At 32.9% G+C, this 20822-nt stretch overlaps 1 protein-coding gene across 3 annotated transcripts in view; it reads right to left on the bottom strand.

Annotated features, from left to right (window-relative positions):
* norpA (no receptor potential A) overlaps positions 1–15977 on the bottom strand; it is a 133434-nt gene extending 117457 nt beyond the window's left edge. Inside the window, exons 1-2 of one of the 3 annotated variants that reach the window (XM_072527477.1) lie at positions 15850–15977; positions 9312–9491 (exon numbers count right to left, since the gene is read on the bottom strand). In XM_072527477.1, the coding sequence (XP_072383578.1) occupies positions 9312–9482 (171 nt within the window). In that variant the 5' untranslated portion in view covers positions 9483–9491; positions 15850–15977. Of the gene's footprint in view, positions 1–9311; positions 9694–12147; positions 12288–15849 lie in introns of those variants that run through there. The other 2 variants (XM_072527476.1, XM_072527475.1) reach the window with 2 other exon arrangements.
* Positions 15978–20822: the final 4845 nt, after the last annotated feature.

Here is a 20822-nt window from a genome sequence, read left to right as displayed (position 1 = left end):
TTGGATATCCCGTATATTGCTCCGAATGCACCCCTACCAAGTCGTATTTTTTCCATACCCAGCTTAACATAGTACTTGTGAGCACAACTACGCCTCTCTCGCTTACCAGTTTTAGCTCGAGTTCTGGCAACATTGCTTGTTGTTATTAAACCACCCAAGTAGATAGTTTGAATCTGTCTGTCTCCTATTTCATTAAAGTTTACTAAAACTGCTTGCCTCTGTTCTTCGTTCACCTTTTCAAAACATTTAAACTTACATTCACTATTAGGTCCACTTTGCCTAGGTCCCACACTACTACCTTTCCAGTTAACATAACTTTTTCCTTCTGCAATACACTTTTTCTTGATATTTGGTTTCCACTTAGCTGGATCAACACTTTTTCCATTCTTTGCAAACGAAACACTCTGAACCTCGTTTTGAACTGTATTGACTGGAAGCTTGTGTTTTTTTACACGCCTTCTTTTGACTGAAGGCCCTGCTTCATCAGGATCAGAGCTTTTTTCCGATTCGGATGGATTATACAGATCAGACGAACCTCTACTAAGCAGACTAACATTATCAAAATCAGATTCTGTACCACTCATGATACAAATAAATAATAAAAAACACCTAAAAAATAAATAAACAGTTGTATAGAAACATACGTGGTCAACTTTCGTAAAATGCACTGCGAGAATATGTTAGACCGTTAGAGCAATGGACTTCATTCGACTGAATCATAGACTGAATACTAATAAACTTAAACTTCCGTTAATTCCACGTTTGGCGAAAGAAGGGGCAGCTCCGGAGCTGCATCTTTCTTGCAGCAAACAATTTCGGAGGCAGGTACATAAACAGTTATAGGTTTACCATTTATAAATGGATCTGCTTCTTTCTTGCACCAATCGATTCAACTAATTTTTTTACATAATATGCATCTATAAACTAAAATTTGACCAAAAATGGAGCTGTCCCCTTCTTGCAGCAAGGTCCTCAATTCGGACTTCGGATTCTCACCGGAAAAACAAAAATAATGATCATAGACGGAGCAAATAATAATAGACGGCAAGTAGAACGTGTCAATAGAACGTTAATCCCAGTATTAACCAAATTGAGTATAGAGGAACCGACGAAGTGGTATAAGCATATTTATAAGTTGCAACAATTTTTTAATTCCACTTATCAAAGAAGCATTGATGCTACGCCATTCGAAGTACTTTTTGGGACAAAGATGAAGAATAAAGAGGATCTAAGGATGAAAGAAATAATAGAGCATTAAATGATCAAACAATATGATGAAGGTAGAGACATGTTAAGAACCTAGAGTAGACGTCAGTTAATCAAAGTCCAGGAGGAGAATAAGCGCAGGTATGATTTACGAAGGAGGAAGCTGAGAATGTATAGAAAAGGGGACCTAGTGGCAATTAAGAGAACGCAGTTTGGTGGTGGACTCAAGCTGAGGAAGAAATATCTCGGACCATATGTGGTAGTAGATGTTAAGCCCAATGATAGATATGATGTGAAAAAGTCAGGATATCATGAAGGCCCCCTGAGCACATTAACGTGCGCTGAATATATGAAGGCATGGGTAGAGAACCAATCAGAATCCGAGTCGGATTCCTAGCAGGATGGCCGAATGTAGGGAATATATCTTAGTATAAGTATTTAGCATAGTTTTATTCGATAGTTACGCCACTGCAAGATACCACTTAAACCATATGTTTAAGTCGCGACAAACCAGACGCCATTGAGGGCCGAAGGGGACAGGAAATATGTAGACGAGATCACACATTCCTGAGCTAAGAGGGATTCGATATTTGTCGCTCGAACTGAATAGACGTAAATTATCGTGCACGCCGAAAAAGACGAAAGATGAAAACAATTAACGACGGGGGTGTCCGATATTTTAATCCGCAGACAATTATCCGTAATTTTGTGTACCTGTAAATAATATCATTACAGTTTATTTTATGTAATAAAGACTTCTCTAATGGATCGCGGACTTTTATTCTAACGTTAGTGTCTCTTCAAATAATAAAAGAACTTAATAGACCTACAATAATGTTCCGCACATATGTAACTAGAAGAAGAGAATACCTAATTTACTTCGGCCATATAGCTAGAAGAACGGGGACGATGGAACTATTGGTAGTAGAAGGAAATGTAGAAGACCGAAGGCCTAAAGGAAGATCTCCAACACGACGGGCAGGCCAAATGAAGACTCTGGTGGGAAAATCCCTACATGTAGCCGTCCATATGGCACAGGATCGCAGCCAATGGAGACAGGCAGCTAATAATATTTAGAGTGTCACCACGCCCTGACAAGGGCTCAAGGAATGAGGAGGAGGATTTCATAAAACAAAAAAAGTTGTCTACTACCAAATTAACTGAATGTGGCTTTTCGAGTAAAAAAAATTTACGTTATTTCTTGCCTCTAATGCCGGAATTATTTAACAAAGACATGGAAAAAAAGTTCCAAATGTTTGTTGTATTGGTATAATATAACAAGGTTGATGTCTTCAGTCCAATATCCGCCCCTTGGTACGCCCTGAAAATGAATATCTAATCCCGTCTTTCACAATAAATATTTGATGAAAATTACTGAAATATACACTCTCCTAGCCCTGTACAAATTATAAATTATATAACAAATGCGGTTGACAACGGGAGATCGATTGTAGCAGCTGAGCTCTGGCGAGTTTTTGTTTCACGATAGAGGAGAAAGGTTGAGAACGTTCCCATTGTGAACCAACTAAAAGTTTGGAGAAATTACTGAAAAACCATTGGAATGCACACCGAAAAAGTTAAAAGGAAAAATAGAAAAACAAGAAAGGAATTATAGTCCAATCAATGAGAGCAAAAATAGGATATTACCCCCAATTTTTTTTTCTAATGCATCGATTGTTATGAAATTTTGGGAATAGGCTCTACTCACCTCCTAATTCAAAGTCTACCTTATTTCGATATATGCTTATTATTTTTAGAGCTGAAAACTACCCCTTATTGCCAAAATTGAATAAAACTAGTTGTGCCGTAAATCAAAGTACTTTTTAGGTTTTAATAGCGTTTGATGAAGTTAAATAAATATATTTTAAACTTTAAGACACTATTGCTGAAAAAAAAAACAACAGAGGAATACCAATGAAAACCTTTAGTAATTCTAAAATGCCCACCTTCTTCTGCACTTAAGATCCAATTTGAATTTAAAAGTGGTGTGATGTAATACACGTAATAATACGTAAGATTTTGAAAAAGTCTTCAACCTGGCCGATAGACACAAATTATTTGATATTATGAAAAAATAGGATACACAATCACAGCAGTCAAATATGAACAGAAATATAGTATCACTATTAAAATGCAGTCAAACGAAACAAAACCAAGGACTAAAACAAGATTGTAGTATGTCTCCAAAGCTAGCCTGTTAGGTGAACCGCAAATTCAAGCTTACTGAAAGTTACTGGATGATGTTAGGAATACCCTTTTATTCGGACAATACATCTACAGTTCACCCTTGAAAAACACTATCTTTTGTACTCTTTACACGTAGATAAAATACGTTGAAATGAAAGTAGACGATTGGATTTCTTTTCAATTCAATCTCCACCATTGTTCTACATGTGTTTCGAAGTATTCACCTTTCATCAGGAGCATTTATGGTACTTAAACTGAAATGAAATGCTTTTAACTATTTGGTCGTGATAGTAACGACCAATTGAAGGAACTACCGAAGGAACCAACTACATATATGAAGGAACGAGAAGTCAGGAGAATGTTTGGAGTATTTTAAGGAGATAAAAGTATATTAATTATTGGTCTATCAATAGTTATCTTGAAATGTTTTTTTCTATGACATGCATTTTTTGTTCGGTGTCTTTTTGGTTTGTATAAAAAACCTGCATTCTAATTTAGATTATTTTATTTCCAAAAATGTAATTATGCATGTTCAATAAAGTCTTCGGTAATTAGAAGTAGACACTAGCCCTTCTCTGTTTACCCTTTGGCTGTTACGTTAACATTAACTGTTTTTATGAATATATTTTAGCATTTTCTGTCCATTATTGTCACAAGTACTATTTGCAAACAAATGCATGTTCGCAAATACGCTGCTGTGTTTCAAAAAGAGAAATAAAAGATCCAAACATGCACACTAATAAATTTTATACAATGAGCAAACATTACATCGTGTTCTAAAATTCAATTGGGAATTTTCATTTACGAAAATTAAATTTTAACATCACATGTACACGTTTGTATGTTTCTAAAGTTTTACTCCATATATAATTTGTGCAGAATGATTGCAAGATTCATAATTTTAAATTTATATATATATACGACGGTGTTTTGCAAAATTCTTTAGTCAATTATAGAAGCAAACACAATTTCCAATCATCATCATTCTGGTTTGGCAACCCTGCGTGGGTCCTAGCCTCCTCAAGAATTTCTCCCCAGTCGTCCCTATCCATCGGCTTCCTCCGCCAAGCTCGTATTCCCATCGATGTTATCAATGAACCTTGTTCTGGGTCTTCCTCTTCTTCTCTGACCAATGGGTCTATCAAGGCGCGTTTTTCTAGCTGGGTCATTTTGTTCCATCCGCATTACATGCTCTATCCACCTCAGACGTCCTATCATATGTTTTACTTTTCTTTCCAAAAATCCTAACATGTTTTCATTCTTTTTTGTTAGAGTCGGGATCTCTGAACCATATGTTAGGACTGGGCGTATTATTGTTTTGTAGAGTTTTGTTTTTGTATTTCTCGTTATAGTTTTGTATTTAAGGAGGAGATTAACCCCAAAATAGCATCTGTTGGCTGTGCAAATTCTATAGTTTATCTCTGAGGTGGTAGTATTTTCAGTGTTAAGGAGCGCTCCCAGCTATACAAATTCGTTCACTGCTTCGATGACGTCGTCTTCTATAACAAGTGTTGTTGTTCGTTTAGTTGTTGTTCATTTTTAAATCCATTTTTATAGCTGATTCTTCTAGTGCCACATACGTCTCTAGTAAAGCGTTTGCCGTTCTCCCAACAATATTGATGATATCATCACCATAAGCAAGGAGTTGCACCGATTTATTATATATTGAACCAGTGGTTGCGATTTGTGACATACGTATTACTTTTTCCAGAGCCAGATTGAACCGTATACAGGAGAGAGGGTCTCCCTGGCGCAGCCCGTTATTTGTTTTAAAAGGTTCAGACAGTTCCCCCTGAATTTGTACTCTACATTCAACTTTTTCAAGAATTAGTTTTGTTAAATTTACCAACGGATTTGGTATTCCTAGCTCTTGCATTGCTTTGAAAATTCCTCTTCTATTTAGAGAGTCGTAGGCTGCTTTGTAGTCTATGAATATGTGATGAGTATCAATGCCATATTCCAATATTTTTTCTAAAATTTGTGTCAGGGTTACAATCTGATGATTGTCGATTTACCACCTCTGAAACCAGCTTGGTATGTTCCTACTATTCGTTCTGCATATGGTGCCATACAGTGACATAGTACTATGGAAAATATTTTATAGGCTGCATTTAGAAGCGTAATTCCTCTGTGGTTATTCAAAAATATCTCCTTTTTTGTGTATGGTGCAAAGTATTCCAATATTCCAATCATTGGGGAGGATTTTCTGTGTCCATATTTCTTTTATAAGCTATGTCATTATGGTATCATTGCCGCCTTCTTTATATAGTTCAGCTGGGAGATATCTATTCTGGGTGATTTGTTTCTGGCTAGTTTTTTAACTGCATCTTTAACTTCAAGAATCATTGGTGGTTCCTCTGCCCTCTCGTCTGTTCCCCTTACCTCATATCTTTCGTCTTTCAGGTTTTCTTCTTCTTCCTCTATATTAAGTGGCTGGTTAAAGTATTCCACCCATCTATTCAATATTCCATATAATCTTTCCCTGTTGTTAAGAGGTCGCCATTCTGACTTCTGCATTGCCTTGTGGTTGCCTTGAATTCTTTTCTGTTGATGTTAACTCCCTTATAGAATGTTCTAAATTCTTTCTCTCTGTTGAGGTTTTGTACATATTTAATTTCCTTATTTAAGTGGTTTTTTCTTTTTGTCTTCTCTTTGTTTGTTTCTCTTTGTCTGGTAATTCTCTACAGTTGTTCTAATTCGCCTGGTAAGCATCTTTCTGTACGCTTCATTGTTTCTTTTGTTGCATTCTTGCATTCTTCTTTCGCTGCTGCTTCAATCTCTTCCTTTATTCTGGTCCAGTAGGAGTCTATAGATGCCTAGCCTTCTTCATTTAATTTTGATTCCTTAGCCTGTTGGTGATGTTTTCCAAGAACTGTTCTGCAATTGTTGCATCTTCCAGCTTTCGCACAATCCATTTTATTTTCTTTACTGGTGTTTGAAATTCTAGCCCTCAATGTTGAGATCACTAGGCAATGATCTGAGTCTATGTTTGCGCCTCTACAACTTCTGCAGTTTATTACATCTATTCCATGCCTTGAATCTATTAAGATGTGAACAATATGACTATGTGTTCTTCCATCAGGAGAGGTCCAGGTTACCTTGTGTATGTTCTTGTGTCCAAAACATAATTTTAATTGCATTTATTCAATTTTTCAATCTTTTATTTGTCACCCACGTCTCTGAGTGATAGTGTAAACAGCTTTCCATTACTCATATTGTCTTTAAAGATTTGGTGTTTAGTTTTGCTTGTAATATCATCGCTCCATATAATCGAATGTAATTGTAGTGTCATTGTCTTTACTTTCTTTATTATATCTCTGTATCCTGTATTTGTTAAAGTTACCCACAAGTATTTATATTCATTAGTTTGTTTTATAAGTTGTTATTTATCTCCTGGTCTATGTATCACGTTTTAGCATAATTAATTTCCAAACCACAGCTTCCAAATTCTTCTTCCACCTTTTGATCATGTAGACAATGTTGTCTTTGTCTTCTGCTAAAATTATTTTATCCTCAGTAAACAAAAGACTATGGATATAGCTGTCATCAATTTTGACTCACATCTGTCCACATTTCTTGTTCCAGTTTTTTAGGGACTCATCTATATTATATAAAGTGTAAATAAGGTTGGTAATAGGCAGCATCCTTTATCAACTTTACACGGTTCTGGGTAGCTTGTCCAACTTTTATTCTACATTCATTGTCTTCGTAAAGTGATTTTATGGCATTTATGTAAATGTTATCTACTCTGTGATTTTTCATTGCTTTTCACAGGTTGTTGACTGGGAAACTATCATAGGCCTTTTGCAGATCCACGAATACAATGCAATTCTTTGTTTGCATTAGCTTGCTTCACCTCTCTCTTTATTTCAAAATATCCTTCTCTTTACTATTTAACCACTTTTTAAATCTTCCTCTTTTTCTTTTTATTTCTTGTACTATTCCTTGTATTTCATTACTCCTCCATAGTTTATTACTTATTTTCTTTTCCTTAATTCCTAGTCATTATTTAGCTGCTTTGTGTACTGTGAACTATGTTGTTGTGTATATCCTCAATGTATTTTCTCTGTGATTTCTCTAAGCTTTTGATCTAGCCTTTCCTGATACAGATATTTGCTGTCTTTTTCTTCTAAACTATCTAAATGTGCTATTTCAAATTCATTCATATCAGAATGTTTATTCAATTTTGCTTCTAACAAACAATGATCACATATTTGAGATGTTTCTTTGTGTTTAAGTTTTTAATCACTTATGTCTAATTATAGGGGAATCTATTATTGATCTAATATTCCTTGCATGTTGAGTCCAAGTATCTTTATATTTGTAAAACTTGTTAGTAAACCAGTTCTCCTTTTAAAATCTCACAATCTCTTTATATTATATCAATTTTTTTTTTTTTTTGGTATTTAAATTTTCTAAAAAGCTATCTTTGATCATGTTTAGTTAATCTGATATAACATATTATATTAGTTATGTACCAAGATAAATTCATTATCTGGGTATTTATTTTTATAAAATTTGCATGCATGGCTTTCCAGTCTGTTATGTTTTGATACTACTTACTCTATTTCCTATTTGTTCTTTTGAATGCTTTCTTTTGGTTTTCCACTATATATCCACCAAAATATATAATTATAGCTGCCAATAACTTCTCCACGCTTTTTCCCTTTATTTTTTTTTGTTTCTCTATCATGATTTCAATATTTAGGTTTTTTATTTCAGGAAGTTCCAAATTCCATATTAATTTTCTGTACCTTTTGCCTTTTAGTATTTGATATGTCTGTTCTGAGACTATTACTAGGATTGTTTATAATAGTTTTTTTATACAGCAAGAGAACTAGCTCTACAACTATCCCTCTACCAGATGAACCAGAATTTTTGACAATTTTGACTATTTATATAACTGTTAAACAGAAACACAGTATAGCATCGAAGATGTATTACATTACCCCAACATTTCTACAGAGCAAAATAAATAACTCTTCTTTTTGTTCATATAATGCAATTGTCCTCTTTGTATTTATTCCTACAAAGGAACAACATTTTGGTCATATCTAAGACATAATTTAAACAATTGCACAAATAAATACTACTAGAAGGAAACAAACCTAACTGAATAATGTAAAAGATAAGGCTATGAAAATATTATTGTCTAAAATTCAGTTACTAAATGTTACAGTTGTTATTTAAAGGTTAACTAAAGTCAAATTTAAACTGTTTGATTACTATACAGATTGATCTCCTATTCATGCATTAGTAGAGGCTGAAGTTTTGTTACACAGCAAAACATCTGAACAAAGTATTCCAAAACTCCCATATAGTAACGTAAACACTAAAATTATAAATACTCAGGGAATGTTAGAATTCTAAATTATCATCTTGTTTAATTTTCGAAGAGGAGTAGGTAGAATAGGCAGAATATTTGTTTACTTTGTGCTCTAAATTTAAAAGATATTGGAAATGCATTCAGTTATCACCTTTATATATTGCTCAGTTAATGTTGTAAACAGTTTTTATATCTCCATTAAAAATTCAAAATATCCCAAACATTTTCTCAGAATGTTTAGTTTACAAAAAGTGTAAATAGGTGGACAATGATCTCTAAAAGGATAATTGAGTATGAAAGAGTAACTAGAATGGCATTAGAACTAATTAGAGTACCACTACGACAATAAAGGAATTGAATAGAAATAAATTATGTAGTTAGTTTAGTTGTTTAAAAAATGGTGAAACATTTCTGGAGGAATTTAAAGAATATATTCTGGATTAAATTTATATATAAACACAAAATTTCCAACTAATTTATTTGCATATTTACATTTGTTCCGCCAACTTTTTATAGCGTGGTATAAACACTGATTGTTTAGTGGATTTGTCAATAAAGTATCTACTGCTTAATAATGTATATATGTACATACCCTTCCTTCGCTCTTCCAGTAAATGAAGAATCCATATTCGTCGACTTTAAAAAGTGCTCGTTGCTCCAGTTCTACATTATCTTTGTCTTCGGCCCATCTATCAAACACACATCCAGTCAAAAGGGGCTCAGGTACAGGTATATGCCAATCAAACTCGAACTTCTTTGTCATGTTTTAGGCCTAGTGAAAACCACGATTATTCGTCAGTTCTACATTTTACCGAAATCACATTGTTTATATTAAGGAGAAATTTGTTTATTTTAACATTAAAATCGCATTTATATCGATACTACGCTCTAGCTCCGCAAGGCCATCAAAACCAGTACGTTTATCGCGAAATAGAATGAGAATGACAGTTCAGCAGTTCAGCTAAACGCCAAACGGAAGGGTAAGGGAGGAAGAAAAAACACGACCTTGACAAAAATTATGTCATGATTTGACAGTAACTAGCAATGTTGCCGCTGCGAAACATTTGCACCTCTAGTGGAAGACTCTGACACTAAACAGTATGGCGCAAAAATCAATCTTTTAAATATTTAAAATGAATGGTATCAATTAGTTTAATTTTGTTGAAAATATTAAAATTGAAAATTTCTTTTTATTCTTATAGTCAATACACTATATAAATCAACATGAAAATCAAAACTGATCACTTATATATTTATAAAAATTTCGTTAATGTTACATAAGGTCATAAGAATATTAGAAAGGTTCCATCTGACAAATTTACACATGATTGAGAGAAATTATTTGGTTAAAGATTAGAAATTGAAAACTTTTAACTACTTCGATTTTTAAAGAAAACAATAACTTCATATCCTACTATTTATACATCTTGATCTAACTCAAATCGTTTGCCGATATTTCGTATAATATTGTGTTAAATTTTTTAATTGCAAATTTTTTTGATCTTTTTAAAAAACTTAGAATGTAAAACCATTTTGCTACTGTTAATCGAAAATTGTGTAAAATACCCAATTATTCCCAATGTAAATGCCAATTATTTATGTAGTCAAAAATTCTGTACAGTTATCCAAAAACAATTGTTAAAAAACTCCAAAATTGTTATTATGGTACAATTTGCGGTAAGCATAAAATTTCAGATTCATCGGTGATAAATAAAAATAAAAAAGGAAATTTAAATATATTTTATCTGCTTTGGATCGATATTAATTGCACTATGCAGTTATTTTGTGAGTATGCGCTTTTGGGGGATAATTAAAAAGTTAATACTAACAGATATAGAGGACTTGTAACAAGTGCCTGTAATATTTGTTGCATAACCATCAGGCTAACAGTTCAGACAGACAATAAAAAAGAGGTTCGGACGTTTCTTCTACGACTGGATAGACATTATTTAGAAACCGACAATAAAGTTCGAGAGCTACTGGACACGAAAACCTACAAGAAAGTGAAACAAAATTTCCACCAGAATTGTTCTGAGAAATACTAATCAACTTCGTCCACTGAACAACGAGAACACTATTTACAATTTAGGTACACTTTGTTTCGGAGACGAGGCGCAGGATACTCATTGAAGAATACAATAAATGTAGACTAGAGATAAACGTAAATAAAACGGAAATTATGTGCATATGAGACGTACATCAAGACTTAATATAACAAAGTAGGAAACCTATTTTACACCTTAAACATTGTAAATACTTTTGTTCAGAAGTTTCGAACGACGATATGTTTGACTGTGCAACGATATACAGAAATGTACAAGGTAGCAATACAAAATCAACGCTAAGTGTAATCCCCTAGGATCAGACACGTCTAAAACCAACAAACAAAGAACATTATAATATAATATTTGATGTGTAATAAATAACAAGTCAACAAATGCGAAAAAACACAGAACTGGATTTGTCGCGAAGATTCACAGGAAAGTCCAGGAAAGAATGGTTAACAAACATCTACATTAGGGAGATAATGGAGATAAAGCACGAAATTATAGACGATATTAGGACCGAAGATAGATTATCGGAACAACTACTAAATTAACTACTCCCAAAATACCGATTCATATCCAAGTGAGTTTAGATATATTCTAACTCGATGGTTTAGACTTAGTTTCACTGTGTACAATAATGCCAGTTAGTGCATTCGTCAGTAATTTCCGAAGTACATTACACATGTTTTTCGTCATTGCTTTACCACAACATATTTTAAGATCACTCACCGCTATGGAGCTTGGAGTTATTTTATCAAAGAGACGGAAATATTTTATTTTCAACTTTTGATTTCTTTAATCAATTTATGCTATCTAAGTGGGCACAGCGTTTAGTTATGGGGATGGATTAACATCCAAGTAATCCAAAGTCTATAGTGAATTCTCTTCCAAAACCACAAAAACCAGGGGCGTCCAGGTTTCTGAACATGCAGAACATTAACCGAAGACTCAAACGAATAAACCCATTTAAACTTGTTTCGTGACAAAATACTAAGTGATTGAATGAAAAATACTTAGATATACTTCAGTTGGTTATGTAAGTATTTGTGTATGTGTGAATTTGCTATGTAAAATAGTTTTAATTCAAATGTTAACAAAACAAAAATAAAACTTCTCAGTTCTAATTTCTTCTTAGAACTCATAATATTAACAAAGATAAAACGTAAAACCAATTAGAAAAATGAAAAAAAAAACAAAAACTTAACTCATTATAATGAGAAATTTCAATGATAAGATGAAGCAAAGTAAAGCTGGAAGCTATGGCTTGTAACCAAAAACGTGAGACGCGACAAAATAGTTCAATTTTCCCTAAATAATACCTTTAAACGGTAAATAACAAATACCTTTTCCGGATAATATAATACGAAATTTCCAACTTACCAAGTCAGGAAATAGAAATACCAAATTTATCAATAATAAACAAGACACCAATTTACTGTCTGAAACTTAAACCCAAAAATTTAAAGGTAAAATAATGACTTCCTTATAAACATCAAAATATTTTGTAACATTGTACACGAATTTATCTGAACTTCGATAAGAAAATTAAAATAATCGTAAGCCGGATATTATTGCTAGTCCATTAAAAACGACGTTTATACAAAGGAACCAATTAGCAATCAAGCAAATTGGAATACGTAGTTGATACCACCGTTTCTATCAATGTCATACACTCCATTCCAACTATTTTATCAAAAATTTGGTGCAAAATTCTTTGGACAACTGCTCAAGCACGTTGTGATTCAACTGATGAAGATTCTGAAAGTTTGTGTACCATTATAACGTATTATTTTTCTACTTCTTTTAGCTTTATAACCATGACTAGATATTTGCAGATCTAGTGTCGATGAATATCAATACTTACGAATAAGCACATTGATAGTAAAGTCATAAAGATGATCTACACATTATATTGGAACCAAAGTGCCATAGTTCAAATTGATGGGCAACAGTCAGAAGAAATAAAGAGCTGTAGAGGAGTTAGATAGGGATGCGTTTTATCGCCACTTTTGTTTAAATTATATTCTGAAAAAAACCTTAGGGAGGTGGCACTCTAAGAAGAAGAAGATCTTTGCCTGTCTGGATCGTTACCTTCATTTAGATCTCTCTTTTATCCTTTCCCTCCATTCTCTCCTGTTTATCGTTTAAGGTCGTCATCCAACCATCTCATGCTGTGTTTTTCTCTCTTTCGTCTTTATTTCAGTTTTCATTGTAACATTTAGTCTGTTGCTTTTGACTCCTCTAGCCCCTAGTCTTGTAGTCAACTTCTAACCAGTATATATATATATATATATATATATATATATATATATATATATATATATATATATATATACACAACAATTTGTAGATCCTTGTCATAAGTTTCATTACAACTTCTACTACTTCTTAAATGCTACTGCTAGTGATAGCTATGTCTTCTGCATATAGTTGGTATTGGATCTCTGAGGTGGTAAAGGTTGCTGAAGCATTGACTGCGTTAAAACGTGTAGAAATATTGACAATTTGGCAGAATGTACTGACAAATCCTACTTTCACGTCCTCGTCGTAATCGCTGGGCAATGCATGGCGTACAATGGATGTAGGTTATGTAGCTAACGAAAGAGGCTTAATGGCGATTCCAAAAAAACTGGAACATTTAGCTAAGGGAGAAAACCCTGACAGAAAATCCTGATTCTCCAGCTTGGAGGTTGAAACGATGGACCAACTTCTCATCTCTCGTAAAAAATCTTAACTGGTTGAAAACTTCAATCAAGAGCCTCGGAATAAGGGCGGATCAAAGATACAAAAATGGCCAAAGAAAACGTTACTGAAGTCTTGACTGCGTTAAAACTTGGTGAAATTTCGACAGTTCCGCAGAACTTACCGACAAATCCTCCTTCCACGTCCTCATCGTAACCACTGGGCAACGCATGGGAGTACAATGGATGTAGGTTATGTAGCTAACGAAAAAGGCTGAATGGCGATTCCAAAAAAAAACTGAAACGTTTCAGCTAAGGGGGAAAACCCTGTCGGTTTAATAATCTCTCGGAAAAACTCTTAAATAGTTGAAAACTTTAAATAATCAAAGGATCAAAGATACGAAACTGGCAAAGAAAATGGTTGCTAAGCTGTCAAGAATGAAAGATAATGTCACAGTACTTACTGAAATAAAGAAGAAAGATAGAGGAAATGAAATAATTGGCGACTCTATACACTTTTACAATGGACTAAATAAGAACGAAAGAGCAAAGAGAGGAGTGTACATTGCTATATAAAAAAAATCAATACAAAAAAAGATTAAGAATTGAAATGACATAAACCAAAGCATAATTACGTGCGTAGAACTATTTTGTAGCTTTTTGTTATTTTGTTCAGGATGATTCGATGGTTAACAATATCATATGCAGCCGTTAGATCAATTAATACAATTTAGATCCTTTAATCCTTTTGATATCCATCCTCAATCTACTGGGTAAGATTAAGTGTTTGGCTAGTACATGACCTTCCCGCTCTAAAGCTCGCCTGTTCCTATCTATAAGTTTTTCTGTTATATGTGGATTGATTCTATTCAATATCAATCTTTGTTACGGCTTAAATATTGAACACAGGAGAAAGATATGACTTTAAGTTTTTTTGTCCTCTGGATCCTTTTCTGGCTTTAATACAGCTACCCATTTAGATTGCCGCCATAGTTTTGAGATATTAGCCTAGGTCTATCATTGATTTAAAAACATTCATACCCGTTTTCGCAAAACTGCTCATACTTTTAATAATTTCATTTTTGATGCCATCTACAGTCAAATTCACACTTAGAGGGCAGTACGGCTAAGATAGGGCAATTCTATTCTTATGAAAGACTAAATGCACAGAGTTGTCGGCCTTCACCAGCTGTTGAGACCGTCGCACAGAACCGGCTTGAATAAAATGCATCTCTCTACAGTATGAGTATAATGAAGTAACGATTATTTATACGAATGTGTTATAAAACATAATGTTTCTATTTTAAACCATAGTTTTTCTAACTATGGAAATTTAACTAACCATAGTTTATCCATAATCGATCGATGCAGTTCCCGGAGATCCCACCCCGTATAACTATTAAAAAATATGTAATTTAAAATATATTTGTGAGTTTAATAAAGTATACAATTTTAAAATAAAATTTTCGCTAAAAACTTGAATCTTCTTATTAAAATTCATGTCTCTTATTTGACTACTTGAAGACAATTATTTGTAAAGATATGTATTTTGTAATAAATATCAATGTCTCTCTGTTTTATTCTAATTTGCATCATAAATTAAAATCAAAAAAGGTAGGTTTATTCGTAATAGTGTCCCGCCGTAAAGATCTTTGTATGGTTCTGTATGTGACCACTTGGACCTGCCAAGCACATCGCGTGAAATCCGGCATATGCGCATTCTTGTCTTAACCGTGACTGCACTGTCAGTATGGATTTCACTATAGTCACATTCATAATATATACCCAACTCTGGGGGGTATATACTCTGACTATAGTTTCTGATATTTCCCCTACTGAGAGTTCGCCTACTTTAATCGTCGTTGGAGTTGTCAGCATATAAAAGGGGAATAACAGAATATTAATAGAGGCAGATAAAAGACATATGGAATACTTCTACTCAATCTATAATAAGGAGAAGAATCATTGAAGGATCTACAAATACCAAAGAAACTAAGGAAATTGACAGAAATGACACTGGAAAAAACAAATGCAAACGTGAATTTTCAAGGACAAATAACTGAAGTTTTATGCAGACCAAAGAGTAAAACCTGTCAATGTTGTGATCGATCGTTCTATCTTTTTGAAACTTGTATAACACCTTAGCATTCACTATAATATATATATATATATATATATATATATATATATATATATATATATATATATATATATATATATATATATATATATATATATATATATATATATATATATATATATATAATCTTTTGTTTAAATTTGTATAAAAGGTTGCTATTTTTTTTTGACACGATACTCATTGAGCAAACTCGTATATGAACATAAATAAGTACCTACATCGCAATATTTTTAAAACATATTTCTATAATTTAATGCTTACCTTACTTTAATCCAAATCTTTTTGGTTGCCTACATTTAAACTGTATATCTGTATCGATATCGTAACTTTATCACTAGAACAACGTAAAAAGTGTGGATTGTTCCTTTGAATAAAAACGAAATATTACAAACCTTTTAAAAGAATTACCGTGATGATTCAATTACCGTGATTAAACTAATTACATTAAATAATCAATAAGCGAAAGCCATATACCAATGGATTCATTTTATGTAATCAGAAATGTTTTCACCAAATGTGCGAAAATAATAAATTCGACGACAATATATATATATATATATATATATATATATATATATATATATATATATATATATATATATATATATATATATATATATATATTTATAAAAATCTTGTGTCACGATATTTGTCCAGGCTAATATTCAAAATCATTTTTTATCTCGACGAATGACCCTTATTTTTTTAATTGTAAAGTCAAAATGTTTTGTACGACTTCACCTCTACAGTTTTAGTAAATTAATTTGATCCATTTGTTAAAGGTCATTTTATGATATTTTATAACTACATATAAAATATCATAAAATGACTTATTTTATAATATAGCGAGAACGACTGAATCGATTTGGCTTATTTTGGTTTTGAAATAACTATTTGAAGTCCTAGGAAGGTGAGAAAATATGATGAAATTATAAAGACAATAGTATGGGAAAATAAACGACGGTTTTATTTTCCCATACAAAGAGTCACATTATAGCCTTGAGCCATAAAAAATGTTTTATTAATATTGTTACGAACATGCATTCGGCGTGGCCCGTGTAACGGTTGCATCTCGAAAATGACTAGAACTTTCCGGCGATATCGACTGCGAGAGAGAACAACCCGTCACGTAGGCGAATTAGAGGTGGGACTACTTTAGATTATTCTAAAATAATACTTTTGGTATATATACCTATGTAACGATGTTATGAGTTAGTTAGTTGTTAAGATACTATCGAACTGTAAACTTATAAATAAATATATTTATATAAATTCGAACCGCTCGTTTTATTTAATCTCGCTACAATATTCTACCTCCAGTGGCGCTCAGGGGGGTTTTGGGGATTAAAACCTTCCCCAGGGCATATAAAGTAAAAAATACATAAAGAATATGTAGTAGGCAAATGTAACTTGTGTTTCACACACAATACAAAAAATCCAAAACGGTAATTTAATAATTAAATTACCTGTAACGACCTGTACATGTGAAAGGTTATTTTCATCGCTGAAAGTACTAAAGATTTATTTAAGAAATTGTATTAGCGAAGAAAGATTAAATGGTTTAGCGTTGATGTTTATCCATCAGGACATTCAAATAGATGAAGAAAAGGTAATAAAAGATATGGCTCTAAAGCAACGCCGGTTAGACATTTTGTTATAAATTTAATTTGTTTGCAAATTATTATTAAAAATCAAAGAATTCATCGTGATGAGCACAATTATATCATTAAAACGCAGATACAGTTTATTCTTTAGCATTTCAAGAAAGAATGCTAATTTTAAATTAGATTAAAAACTGTGTGACTTTAGTAAATCTAAAAAGCTACTAGACAAGAACACCTAGAAGTAAAAAAAGAACAAAATTGCAATGGCTTGGATGTAATGAGAGCAAATAAACATTAACTTCTACAAATAATCATAAAAGGAAAGATTGTGAGAAAAGAAATAATAAAGATATGATAATATTCTGGTTACGAAACTTAAAGCAGAGGTTTGACTGCAGCTCTAGTCCACTTTTTCAGTAACTGTATCCAAAATTCAAACAGCTATGATGATAGACAAACTTTGAAAACTTTGCCATGAAGTTGACATCTGAAAAAGCAGGATTGAAGTATGAATCAAGCACAACTTTGTTGAACAGTTAAAAGTTCATTGAAAAAGTATTCCTGCAGTTAACGCCCCGAAAACAAACGCGACAAGGAGTTCTCAAATAACGCGGAGACGTTATTTGAGACGTGAACGTTTTTAAAATAGAATAGCCACTTCAAACACCTTGGATCAATAATTACAGACAGGAACCATAACACTGAGATTGAAGAAAAAACAAATTGGAAACAAATGTTTCTATCAACTTCAAAATACAATGAAACCCAAATATGTGTCTAGCAATTCAAAAAATCTTTATTAAATCTTAAATTAATTATAAGAAACATAATCAGTAGTTTAGTTATTAGTGATGATTTGATTATCCGTAAGTCTTTTATCAAAATATACGGTTTCATCAAAATCTCACATAATTACGAATTTCAACCCAGTCATACAGTTTTATAAATTAAAAAGTGTTTAACAATAACTTGTTTTTTGGCTTATCTTTGATAAGTTAAAGACTTTATAATTAACACAGAGTCGTACCGACCCAATTACAATATAATGAAACGTAACAAGAAAATTAAAATAAAAAGTATTTAACAATTTTATCCGATGGCCGGTACTTCTGACTACAGGGGTACTGCAATGTTACCCGATCAACAAACACCATCTTACTCTACAATTACTCAACAGAAAGCAGCTACATTTCCTTCCAATGAACAAGCCATTATTATTCCAGCAGTAGTCACACTAAAACAAGAAGACTACTTTACAGCAATAGGATCACTCGTACAGCACAAAAATGTACTCTTTTCATCAAGAATTTCTAATAGCAGAATCTGCATCTACCTCTCCAGCAAAGAAGTTGTTGACACCTTTTTAACAGATCACGGAGGCATAAAATTAAGTCACTCCTGCTAATAGGTTACTGTTGTCCAATGTTTGTCTGACTATTCCTCATCACATCATCGAGAAATATCTTGCTGAGAAGGCTTTCATCTACTTTCACCGATGTCTTTCTTAAAAGCGGGAATCCAAGACCTTCAATATAGTCACGTCCTAAGCTTTCAGGTAGAGTAATTAAAGCTCCTACCAAATTAAACTTGTAAAATTTGTTTATTTTATTATTTTTTTTGCCTTTTTAAGCGGAGAAGATTGTTATGAAAGTACCTTTAGAAAAGAGGCCACTATGTTTTATGTTATGTTAGGTTATCTGTGTTATTGGGAGGTGGCTAATAAATAAGTTAGTTTAGTCTTATTTATTATATTACTATAAATATATAACATTAACATGCACCACTTAATTTTTTGTGGTCCTATCCGATAGTTTGGTTTATTTGCTTTGGTTTAACGATTATCTCTCTACATTGCCAAATTAGATGAGAATTTACCAGGCCATCAAAAATCTTAGCAAAGCAAGTAAAGATTCCAATCAAACCCCTCTATATTTTTTTATATTCTTTCTCAATATATAATCAGTTTATAACTTTCTTCGTCGTTTTCTGGTTTCCAGTTTCCATTGGTCTTGGTCATTCATTCATTCAGGTATTCTATTCCTCTCGTTTTTATATCCTTCTCTCCAACTTAATCTCGGTCTGCCCTTCTTTCGTCTTCCCTACGGTGTCCAGTTTAATACTTTGTTTGGAATTTTACTGTCATCCATTCTTTGTACGTGTCCGTACCATCTTAGTTTGTCGATTCTGATGTCCTCTGTTATTCTATGTTTAACGCCCATGATTTCTTGAATTCTTTCGTTTCTTACTCTGTATAATCTTGATGGCCGCTCTCCTCCAAGTATCCATTTTTGTTGCTTCCAAAGTCTTTCTCATTCAGTGGCCATATTTCGTTTCTATATTTATTTAAAGATTCTTTTAACAATGCTAATATAGATTCTGTTTATTTTCTCTCGAAATTGTTTTATCCCACAGTATGTATGCTATTCAATTACCGAATGACTTGTCTTCCCTGGTTATTTCTGTGTTTAATCTCTTCATCCAAATTGTCTTCATTGGTTATGCTTATGCCTAGATATTTTTATACATTTTGCAGTGATTTATTTGTTGGTGTTGCTCTTCCAAAATTAGATTTTGTTGTTATTTTCCTATACAAATGTATTATGTTTTTTGATATTTATTCTAAACCTCATTTTTGATATTCCTGAATAAGTTTGCGTGCCATATAGTCTAAATCTTTGTAGTCCGGAGCTAAGTCTATGACTATATCAAGTTCAAAGGCTTAAAAACTGGTATAATACAATTTTCTTTCCACATGGTAGGAAGAATACTTTTAGAAAATGACATATTATTTTCAATAAATATATTGAGGAAATTATCAGGACCTAAAACTCTTTTGGCACTGTATAGAACACTGATAGTCCCCGTTCTCACATATAGATCAGCGGCATGGACCCTAACCAAAACCGACGACTCTTCTCTATCGATTTTTGAAACAAAGGTATTATGCAAAATATTCGGAGCGGTCTGTGAAAACGGAAAATGGAGTAGATATAGCTCTGAACTGTAGAATATCTACAAGCATCAGTTTGGTAGAAAAGATATTACCATTATAATCAATCGAAACCGTCTGCAGTGATCACCCCTGGAATCGAACATGATAAAAAAGATTTTAACAGCGCAGCCGGTGGGAATAGTAAGACGAGGCAGACCAGAATAGGAGACGGTGTAACAGAGGATATTGAGATCGGTACTGCCCACTGGAAAACCCAAGCAAGGGACAATAGAATGGCGCAGAAAGCTTGAGAAAGTCAAGGCTCTTTGAGGGCTGTAGTACCGTGATGATATAAGGACCTAAAGTATATTTGATAGAAAGTAAAGAAAGTTTTATCATATTATGTTCCTAATAGTGTTAAGTTTGAACACATTATTTGTTAACAAACTTGAAACTGGATTAGCTCGCTCAGGGAATTTACTGTATAAGCATTAGATTTTAAGTATTTCTGTTGATGAAACTTTTTTTGAACCACTTTTCTGAGCTCATCATTATTATTGTTACTAACATAATTCCTTAATGAGTCTGCCTTTGAATCGGTCAAAGCTGGAAACTTATATGCATGCAACTATTTGAACTTGACGAGCTTTTTATATATTTGATGAGGAGAGGATGATTCGATTAACAAAAACAAAACA

Source organism: Diabrotica undecimpunctata, chromosome 3 (assembly GCF_040954645.1).
Source record: "Diabrotica undecimpunctata isolate CICGRU chromosome 3, icDiaUnde3, whole genome shotgun sequence".
Lineage (NCBI taxonomy): Eukaryota > Metazoa > Arthropoda > Insecta > Coleoptera > Chrysomelidae > Diabrotica > Diabrotica undecimpunctata.
This window is presented reverse-complemented; position numbering and strand designations above follow the sequence as displayed.